The sequence below is a fragment of the Protomyctophum parallelum genome, assembly GCF_964188405.1.
Source record: "Protomyctophum parallelum genome assembly, chromosome: 11".
In the NCBI taxonomy this organism is placed as follows: Eukaryota; Metazoa; Chordata; class Actinopteri; order Myctophiformes; family Myctophidae; genus Protomyctophum; species Protomyctophum parallelum.
The window spans coordinates 22,510,335-22,521,263 of record NC_139707.1 but is presented as its reverse complement, the minus strand read 5'-3'; the positions used below and the strand labels follow the sequence as shown (position 1 = coordinate 22,521,263).

Sequence of the window (10,929 nt, the reverse complement as noted above, 5' to 3'; positions counted from 1 at the left end):
AAATAAATTGTTATTCATTCAGGGAAATGCATGTTAGAGCCATTTCTCAGATTGCCTTCTGAAAAACATGTCTGCCCTATGTCTGGACAGATTTAATATCTGTCCTATACAGGCTGGGCAATTAATCGAAAATATATTGAAACCGATATTTAGGACCAATAACAGACTTATAGCTGAATAATTGAGAAACATAATTTTCTTATACATCAATTCAATTGACTAACTAGTTTAGTCTGATTAACCAAGGCCTGTATTAGTTGTACACTGGTGGCGTGTACAAATAGCAAAAATAGACGCTCTACAAGCTTGACTATTTTCATCTTTTTAAATAATCATTATTTGGAATTGAGGCAAAAGTTTGAAACAATTGTGATATTGAAGTCATATCGCCCAGTCCTACTCTCCTATTATATTCATTACCTATAATCATAGTTTCTACATGAATAGAAAATCTTCTTAGTCACTGAAGCATTCATTTTATACCAATCTGGCAACTATCATTTAACTGAAAACATGGCAATCCCAATTCCGTCAATACTTTGAGGTTATACTAGACTAAAGGAATTAAAGGTCACTCAAGATTTTCAAATACATTATTTAATTCGAACACAAAATTGTGTGGCCAAATACATTTGTATTTGTACGTTCACTACAGGGTTTGCACTACAATTCCAATCCAATCGTGAACAAACAAATTAAATAGGCAGTTTGTTCCACATCACAGTATTTGCAGCATATTAGGGGTTAATTCTGAAATGGGAACGGAAACTATACCTAGCACACTAAAAATATATCCTTTACGTTTTATTTATGTACAGTATGAATCTAACAATATTTGTATCATGTATGAAAAACGCTGTCCCATTCTTGACTTTGGGAGTAAACTCATTCCTAGTTTGTTAAAGTGAATTCAACTCCAACCTCTGTTGGAAGGCACTCTGTGACTGTAAATAAGGGTTGTGGGTTATTATTCTGCAGCGTCAAACCCTGCAACACAGAGGAAGACCTCCCCCTCTAGTGGTAATCATGATTATTACATGAATGTTTGCCACTGGATATTCTCAACAATGAGGAAGTAGTGTCCAGTTTGGCTTCACATAAAAAGTAGTGCTACACAATTCCAACAAAAATGGTCCTGGTCAGTGTCTTTGGTGCATCATTTGTGGACTTCAGAATGTCTAAATTGCACCTATGAAAAAACAAGTTGTTGTAAAAGATACAACTTAGATGAAAAAATTAAATAATATTGGAGGCGTCTTCATTTGTGGCTTTGCTTGGTAAGAAAGCTTGAATAGCAAACATACACAGTCTGAAGAAGATTGACTGCTTCCTTCCGGCGGTTGCAGGCAACATGTTCAAAAGTCCAAACTTTCCAGCAGCAGTTCAGTTCTTCTATTATAAAAAGAATAAATAAAAACTTGATGCAGTCATGAATCTAAAAAATAAAAGTATGTTGCTGCTTTATAGCCATGGTCCTCCTAGTATGCACATGCATACAGTGTGTGTTCATTGGTAAAGAAGTCCATCAGGTTGATCAGTGAAAGAACCAGAGCTGGAATCTGTCTGATGGATTGCAGGCAGTCAGTGATGGGTGCTCATATCGAGAAGTCAAACACATGTTCCATCCTGGCATGTAGAATAACTGGTTCTATCATGGACAGAAGACAGACAAGAAAATTAACGTCAAATGTTTGTCCGAAAGTCAAAAAGTGTGGACCAAAAGAATGGCAGTCTCACCTCCTTCAACTCCCACTTTTGCTGGGCTCCGACAAACGTGTTCTTGCCCTTATATTGGCAGTCCTCCAGTTTCACGACCCCCTCTGCCCCGTGTAAGCATAGCTCCTTCTGAATGTTGTGTCTGATTTCATGATGTGTGGAGAACTCAAAATACTAAAAAGAATGGGAAAACCATCACTAGTACCGACCATCTACTCTCTGATTGAAACATCTGTATTACTCATTTATTTTGTCACTGTCAGGTAGAAACCTTGTATGTCCAAAACCATTACTTTTCAGGATATGGAAAAGATTAACCAGTTTTCCAATGGACCCAATGTAGTTATTTTAGTCACAAGCTCTTGATAATACTTTTCCTTGGTTAGATAAACTCAGAAATGGTGACACACCATTCACTCACACACATTGTGAGTTTGTAGATAAGCAATTTTCTTGCATGACAATTGTATGACAAAGTAACTAAAATGTTGAAATTTGGAGATACAAGGTATCTGCTGACAGCTGCAATCGAATAAGATAAATTAAGCCTCCATCCTACCTGATTTCCTCCAAGACCATGACAGGGGTACATGATCAATTGTTTCCCACCCTCATTGTTTTCCCCAGTGTCCAGACATGAGTCTTTACCAACGTTTTTCACCTGTGGTGTGGATGACAAAACACACAAGTAATTCAGTAACGCAAGCTGTTCAAACATCTACGACATCTTGCTGCTTGCATTCTTTTAGCACTGTGGAAGAAGTACTCGATACCACAAGGTAGAAAATACTCTGTTACAAGGTCCTGTATTCAACATGTTACTCGAGTAAAATTACCAAAGTATTGACGTCAAAATACCTAAAGTAAAGGTTCTCATTATGCAGCATGTCTGATTTTATAAATGTTTTCAAATGTTTTCAAAACTTGAGCTCTGAACTTTTAGACCTGCTATTTTTGAATGAATTAAGTATAACATTGGAATGAATTGGTTAATGTATGTTTTGGAAATAATAATCAACATCTTTAAAGTAACTTGTAACTACAGTCCTCAAATAATTGCAGTGTAGTAAAAAAGTAAAATAGTCCCTAGTCCCCATATATGGGGACTAGGTTGGCGGAGGGTGTGTAGAGCCCAGGATCACATTAGATAATTGACACGGGGTGGAAAATGGGTTACAAAATTGTGGGATAAAAATTATATATATAAAAAAAAGAAAATACTTGCCTCTGTGATGAAAAATTGTCATACTGAAGTAAAGTACCTCAAAATTGTACTTCAGTACAGCACTAGATGTACTAGGTTACTTTCCACCACTGGCCGTGGCCAACTGGAACAGCTCATTCTGGACGGCTTCAGTCCACGCTGTGGTTAAACCCACAGTGGCCAGACAGTTGTGAGGTTGTGAAAGAAACGGAGGAGGCAGTGGTGCGGTATATGTGGTCTTACCGAGCCAAAGTGGAGTGGGTTGAGATCAGGAATGAAGGCCTCTGGATAGACGTTGTTCAAATACCAGGAGAAGCTCTTACACTGCAGCCGTTCGCGCAGTTCGATGCGTTTGGAGACATCTCCAAAGGTTCTCTGTGGGAAACAATTCCAGGCAGCCATTACAGCAAGGGAACTTTTAATCGTTTTCTAAACACTGGCCAGGCTCTGTAAAGCCTGATTTATACTTAGTTGCACAGCGGTGTCTCGTGCCGACAGTAGCAGTTCTACGAGCTCACAACATGTCACAGCAAGCTTGGAGAATAGATCGGCTATTTTCCGTGTGAGACATGAAGAGAAACCAAGTATGAATCAGGCTACCAGAGTACTCAAATTACCACTTCCTGTCGGTCATCTTACACTGTGCAGAGGTGGTTCATGAAGAAGGCTTAATAACTACTTAAACAGTTAAAATGGCACGATTCTATTAAACCATCATCTGATTTAATCAAATTGCATATATAGTACATACAAAACCGTTGTTAATTCATATAGTATAAAGATAGTATAAAGACAAGCATGAACAAATATAATACAGTATGAAACTAGATAAAGTGCCCCTCGGGGCACAGGTCTCCACTCTCCACCAGGGCAGGTCAGGTTGTGGCCTCCTGGTGGCGCACGGACACATGGACACACTCACACACAGTGCAAAACATACTCTCTCCCCATGCCTTCGGCCTGGTGGAGACAATCAAGAATATTCAGATTTTGTAGTTTCTTACTTTCCTCATTTAACTTGGGCTACCCTCGACTAAATACTAAATACAATCTAGAATTGAAAAATGTGTGTTTGCCACATACACCACAGGTTGATTAGGTTGAGAACTGAACATTCTAATGTTGATTTCACAATGGCTATTGGCCAATTGTTTTCAAGAAAGAAGAAACGTCTATTCAATAAACAAAGTCTAGCTTAACTAAGACCAAACTGACCGATTATTCGTTGAGAGGGATATGATTACTTCTGTTTTCAAACTGCAGTTGCTGTGGTCCAATGCCCTAAAGGCAACGTTTTTTTCAACACAAAATCACCAGTATTCAATCAGTGTTCCTTTCATAGTTCTATGTGTAGTACATTTGAAAGGATTTGGGGCACCACCAGCTCTGGAATAATGAGAGTACTTACTATAATGATGTGGATAAACACTGTGCACGCACGCACACACACACACACACACACACACACACACACACACACACACACACACACACACACACACACACACACACACACACACACACACACACACACACACACACACACACACACACACACACACACACACACACAAAACTATTATGGCAGATTCCTTGAGGCTGTTAAAGACAGTGTGTCTGTTTGAAGGCAGCGGGAAAGGCCCGCTGGCCTAGCACTCTCTGAGGTATAGCCCCAGGAGACCTGTTTATGGCACAAAGATGAGGGCCTGTATTGGGAAACGCTGCAAGTCTGTGTCATTTACCAGAGTAGACTTCCCCTGGGCCCCCGCTCTCTGTCTCCTAACCGCTTTGAACCTCTAACAGCCTCAGGCGGAGGGTTTCTAAGTCAATAATCTATTTCTCTCTGTCAAAGAATACTTCTCATATCCAGGGATTTCATGCACTGAGAATCACAACAGCAAAACACTGTGGCTCCCTACACACATGTGTAATTCCAGGTTTCTCCATACAGAACGCTGTTACATGTGACACATGTTCAGACTTAGTCCTGACTGTATAAAAACAACAGGCCGCTCAGCATTGGGTTGCCCCAACTTGCCTCATGAGTCGATAACGTGAGGGAAAAAAAGAAAGAAAAGAAAATCATATTACTACGCGTGACAGTATTGAATTAAAACATTCCAGAGGAAACCCCTGCCGTTTAAGGCAGGAATACATTTCTTTTTGTTTGAGTATAGTGATGAGTAACACACTGAATGAATGACTGAAGGCGCACTAGCATCTGGAGCAGTATGTACATCTTTAGCCATCTGAATAAATGATTGAGGCGCACTAGCATCTCGAGCAGTACAGTAGTACAGTACGTACCTCTTTAGCCATCTGCGTGGCTTGCTGGTTACGTCTGTAGAAGATCTCCCTAAAGTCGTCCATCCAGACCTCGGCCAGGCGCACCAGGTTGCGTGCGATGACCTGCGTGCCCTTAGGGAAGGTGTGAGGACTCTTGTTCCTGAACACATGGCCCACAATAGAGCAGGGTATGATCTCAAGCTGACCTCCGCACTGCCACACCTGCAACAAAAGGCAATGAAACACATCTATAAATCAGTGTCACAGGCAACTTTTTGGATATCGTAAAGACACACCAGGAGAAAATCCAATGAGGAAGTCAAATGCAACTGAACCAGAATGACAACCTGGTGACTTCTTACTCTGAATGACATTTCGATGTTCTCTCCACCCCAGATTTCCATTTGTTCATCATAGCTTCCAATATGATAGAAATATTCTTTTGAAATTGAGAAGAGGCCACCGGCAAATGTTGGTGTCCTGTAGAAAAAGAAGAAGAAAAAAAAGGTACAATTTACATTCAACAGGGACATTTGGATCACTTGGTAGAGCAAAGTTTGCAATGGTCTTCAAACTGAATAATACGAAATACTAATCAATAAGAAGTACACACTGTACTAAATGTTTTCTCACTTTATAGGATACGTTTCATCTTCTCTTTTTCGCTTTTCTTGATCGGGCAGACTTTCCCAGCCAAAGGACAAGCTCCAGTCAAAGTTGCCCCGGTTGTGATTCTGGCCATAGGGCGATGGCTTCATGAACTCAAAGGTGTTGAGGTCAATCGTGGTGATGTCAGGACTCACTACAACTGTGTGGTTCTCTGCTATCCTGGCCAGAAGAGGCTCCAACCAACCATTAAAGCATTCGCCTGCCAAGCAGTACATTGTGTCACAACATGAGCCTTGATAATATCCACCATCGTTAAAACATGGGGTACAATAATAAAAGAGACTTATGCCTGAGTTATACTTAGTTGCGGTATTGGACACTGAAAATAGTCGATCTACAAGCTCACATGTGTCACACTGCAACGGGTTGACAGCTTGTAGATCTGCCATTTACGATGTGCAACACTGGCGTACAACGGACTATAAATCAGCCCTAAATACCTGTTGACATGCTTAAATTAAATACACTGCAGGTCATTTTAAGTGAGCCTAGCATGCCAGGTGAATTGCAACACAAGGCATACATTGTGGTGTTGTGGATTAGTGAGTGGGTGCATGTGTGAATGGGTGTGTCCGAGAACTGTGTCTCTGTCTATTCAGGATATGTGAATAACCAGGTGGTTTGACATCACCGGTGTCAACTAACAGTGGGCATCCAGAAAGGTGAGTGTATCGCCGGTGGCCACAGAAGCACCCATCAGGCGAGCAGTGATGAGTCCCTTTCTCTCTCGCTGGCGGACAACCCGAACAATGTCCAGCTGCTTTAAATATTCATCCAGTTCATCCTTCAACACATCTGGAAGTATAGGAAATCCAGTGTTAATAACACAGGGTTAATTATGGAAACTCAGAGTCACCAATGACCACAATGTGATACAATCAGTATGTTGATAATTAAGCATATAACCAATTTACTGAATTACAACTACAGCAGGCGGAAATAATAACAAATACATAAATAAAAAAGGAGAACATTTTGATCAAAAGCACCGACTGATTTTTTTTGTCATGAATACAGTATTGTGTGAATGTGATTCATTCATAGCCCTCAGCCTGGACGCTAACAATTGCACAGAGCTACAGAGAAAGAGCCGTCTGGCTTGTATCCTCAGCATGGCAGGCTGCCAAGTCCATCTGACCGGCTCCTGGACTACACAGCCAGGGAGTCGGTTGCTCAGCAGAGCTCTAATAGCACCCTACTACCACAAACACACAGTTGAGTGTCAGACCGACTTCATTCCCTGAAACCTCTGCTCTCCTGCATTTTGTTGCACCCCCCCCCCCCCCCCCAACTCGTGACCTGTGACCCATTTCCAGGAGCCAACTTCATTCTGACTCATTTCTTAGCATGACCGCGGCTAGCTCCTCTCAGGAAAGTATTCACTAGCGGCCCTCTTGTTTCCTGCTGTAACCCTCTTCACGAGCCACAGAGCTGGAGCTCCGTTCGGCACATTTCATGGCACTCCAAAAAGGGCCGCTCGGCCGCCCCAAACCGGCTGTCTGAAATTGAATCCAGCGGAGAGCAGGGTGGTCCTGGTCGGGCCCTGCAGAGTATTACCGTCCACACTGGCGTCGTCCACTAGGATGATCTCCTTGAGGAGCACGGCGGGGGAGGTGTGCAGGACACTGTAGACCGTCCGTAGGAGGGTACTCCACGCTTCATTGTGAAACACAATTATCACACTGGTGGTTGGCAAAGGGGGGCATCGCTTGAACGTTTGCTCAATACATCTGCGGGAAGAAGGGGACACAGATAGTGAGCACAAAGATCCAGTGTCCTTTATAGTTCCCGAGCAGCACAATAGCCTGCGGTTATTACATCAGAGAGGTCCCCTCCCATGTGGGGTGTCCATTTCAGCTGTGACACGGCATGTGTGGCAGCCTTTGAAATGCCCAGCCATATTAACGGTGGGAGACTTTGTAAATTACCCTATTAAAATAGTCGGAACATGGACAGACTGGGTTAATTAGCCAAACATAACTGTACTTCTTCTTGAACTGGCCGCATCAACTGGGCAGGCATACTGAAACAATGTTTCAGTGAGAGAGAAAAAGCTCCCTGTGGTTTTTGAGTGAAATTTTCCCCCAGTAACCAATAGCAAATATTATAGACTTGTTTTGGTTAGACAGGCATTTTTGTTGGAAACAATCTATACCATATCTCCTTTTCCTTCTGCGGTTTTTCCATACGTAGCTGTGGTTACATTTTGAGCCAGTAAGACAGTTTTAAGCGCATATAAAAAAGGAAACTGATTCACCCTATACTCACTGAAGCTATATTTAACTCCACTAGGTGGAGCAAATCTGTGGCTCCTGTGCACCAATAGATCAAGAATATTTTCAAAAGAATCACATGGTAATTGAAAGGTGACAACATTCACTGGATGGCATGAATCCCCTGTTCTAATCTTATTCATGTTGAATAAGTGGTATTCTCAAGTTACGTCTAGGAAGGTATGGCAAACTGTTCAGCTATTGTGAAAACACACAGCAAAACCGTGAATGTTAAAATTAAATGAACACTGGAACCTTGCGTTACAATTTCTATACTTTCAGGGATTCAATTAACACACTAAGGATTTTATGGAACGTTATTGTTATTTGTTTTTTTATCAAGGACATACTCTGGTGGTCTGGTGTCGGGACCCAGGTCTCTGCTTAGGGAGATGCGGTCACTGGCATACAGGTTGAAGCAGTGCTTCTCTTCTCCCCTCTCCTTCTCCTTCTGCTCAGTCGGAGTCAGGGAGTCCGTGTGGAATGGCTTCCCAGAAGCCCCGGGGTCACGGGGGTTCTGAGGCGGACGCAGCAGGGCCGGCCTGAGCTCAGCGGCGGTATAGTGGCCCGGCACACAGGACAGGCCCTCTGCATTGTCCTGCTGACGCACCGGGGCTCTGATCTGCATCTTTGGCATTGCGTCCCTTAGGTTATTGACCGCTCCCATCACCATGCCCACCACGGCATCCCTCTTGACGGCCATCTCTTTCAACCACGGCTCCTCCTGTGGGCTTTGGCTTCCCACCTCGCGTTGTATGAAGAACAAAAAAGTGACAAAGACGATGGCCACTACCGCCAGTTTGAGTGTGTGCAAGCGCCTTCGGAGGACTCTGCGAAGAGTAGTCATTCTTCTTGCAATGAGTGGAGCTTGTTTTACATCAAGACTTGATTTCACCTGCAATAAATTGACAAATTATCAGGTCTTTACTAACAGCTATACGTAGACACATACACACACACACACACACACACACACACACAAACTAAAATTAAGTGCAGCGAGAGAGACAGGATGCCATTGAGAATACTGTGTCACGCAAAACCTCAGTTACACATTCAAGATAAACATTCATAACAATAAATTGATTTACAGCAGTCATGGACACCTCCGGTGAGAACTCAAAGGAGGTAATCACTTTTGTTTTGTTGTGGTAGCACTATTGTACAGTTCTATCCATTCAACAAGTTCTGTAGCCTAATCATATAGTGACAAAAGGAGGAAGACCACATACCATTAGACTTCATAATGACGCAGGAAACGTAGGGTTGTTTAAAAATCCAAAGAATAACATCCTGGCTGTTTTATTTTGGGCAACTTATTAAGTGACTCTCTTTCCCTTTCATGGATTCCAGAGCGTCCGTGTCGCTTTGCGCTGCAGTGCTCAAATCTGTGCAGAGAAGACTTCCGTCTCTGTGGATCCAGGTGCGCTCCTCTCTCTCTCTCAGGTACCTCACAGGGAGGAGGAGACAGACAGGAGACCCTCTGGCGCGCGTGCGTACAAAGGGTCTCTCTGCTTGTCAAAATGAGGCAGGCATTGTGGAAGCGTTATTTACGCATTTACGCACAGTGGCTTTCAAACCTTTTCTGGTCAAGGATCCAGGATAATAACTAGCGTACACATCCCAAAATGCACCCAAAAGGGTCCGTTTGGTTCCATCATGTGCACTCTCTGTTATATAGACCCGTGAGTTACCCGTAACTGATCTCGAACATGCATGAGTGACAGAGTCAACTTCAAGAAAGACAATTTTGTAGACAATTACCCACAAGCCAGTTTTGGTAGTAGGTAGTTAAATTTCGTTCGTTTTCATTGTCCAAATGTAGGCTAACTGCTGTACAGAATATGGTTGGGGGAGACCATGTGGAGAGCCCAAAATTTTTCCAAGTTTGATAATTTAACTACTAAAATGACCTGGGGGTTGTCTGAGGCAGCCTGATATTAGAAACTGTGTTCTCCGCGGGATGTCTGATCCAATAAGAGTGTCGATTCTTTAAATAATAGGATTTGTGCACCCAGCCATTCACTGGGACAGTTGCTGGGTTACAAATAGCAGAGGAACGCACCCTATAGCCTACCTCACACACGGCATGCAATCAGGCTTAAGCGAAGACTATAATCTCCAAACTAAATAAAAGTATATAGCCCAACTCGTCTGACGGTGATTAGTGTAAGTTTAACAGCAAGCACGTTTTATAAAAGTATGTGGATAAAAGTCAGGGTCTAACAAAAGTTTAATTCAAGTCGAGCGTCATTTCAGTGGAATGATATTAACTGCCATAAAAGTTAACTAGGCATATGTCAAAATGCCGTTCTATTCAAGTTGTCGCGTTTGTTCATTAATTAGCCTATTATTGAAGTAAGAAAAGCTGACACTCACATTGGACCAGTCAAGTTTTTATCCCATCGTCAGGTCGGCCAAGGTGCGGTGCCAAATGGTATTCATAAGGAGTTCGGTGCTTGAGGCAGTTGAGGGGGTAAAGAAAAGACGTGGAGTCCGAAGACATTCGGGTGAAGCCTGCTCGGGTGCCCAGTTTGAAGTCCTCTATAGCCAAGGGTTTACACAATGACTCCATGTGCACGCAGCGGCTGTGCTCTCCAGTCTCCACAACCACAAGTCATTCTCCATGTCAGGAAAATCATCCTTCCCCCCCCCTCTCTTTTTTGTACCATACCATCAGCGCAAGGGAGCAATCTAATGTCCAATAGACTACCGTTTTCAAACGAGCATTATATGGACATTCATTATTCTGATCGTGTCCACTCCTGCACGTGTTCACAC

General features: G+C 42.7%; 1 protein-coding gene across 2 annotated transcripts; it reads right to left on the bottom strand.

Annotated features, from left to right (window-relative positions):
- Positions 1-627: 627 nt before the first annotated feature.
- On the bottom strand, positions 628-10,746 carry galnt3 (UDP-N-acetyl-alpha-D-galactosamine:polypeptide N-acetylgalactosaminyltransferase 3 (GalNAc-T3)). 2 transcript variants are annotated; one of them, XM_083777469.1, is made up of 12 exons: positions 10,528-10,746; positions 9,381-9,659; positions 8,499-9,043; positions 7,433-7,605; positions 6,521-6,670; positions 5,840-6,074; positions 5,569-5,686; positions 5,228-5,428; positions 3,164-3,295; positions 2,276-2,377; positions 1,738-1,890; positions 628-1,648 (listed from the first exon to the last, which is right to left on the bottom strand). In XM_083777469.1, exons 2-12 carry the CDS (start codon positions 9,381-9,383, stop codon positions 1,535-1,537), a joined length of 1,926 nt encoding a protein of 641 aa, XP_083633595.1. In that variant the 5' UTR covers positions 9,384-9,659; positions 10,528-10,746; the 3' UTR covers positions 628-1,534. The 2 variants fall into 2 exon arrangements, with proteins under 2 accessions (XP_083633595.1, XP_083633596.1); XM_083777470.1 differs by having other exon boundaries at positions 9,381-9,631.
- Positions 10,747-10,929: the final 183 nt, after the last annotated feature.

What these genes read in the sequence shown, in the direction of transcription:
- galnt3 (XM_083777469.1), bottom strand. An exon ending in GATGAAACGTATCCTATAAA is followed by an intron (nt 5,687 to 5,839) that starts GTGAGAAAACAT and finishes CTTTTTCTACAG; the next exon opens with GACACCAACATTTGCCGGTG. An exon ending in ACCCACTCCACTTTGGCTCG is followed by an intron (nt 2,378 to 3,163) that starts GTAAGACCACAT and finishes TCCACACCACAG; the next exon opens with GTGAAAAACGTTGGTAAAGA.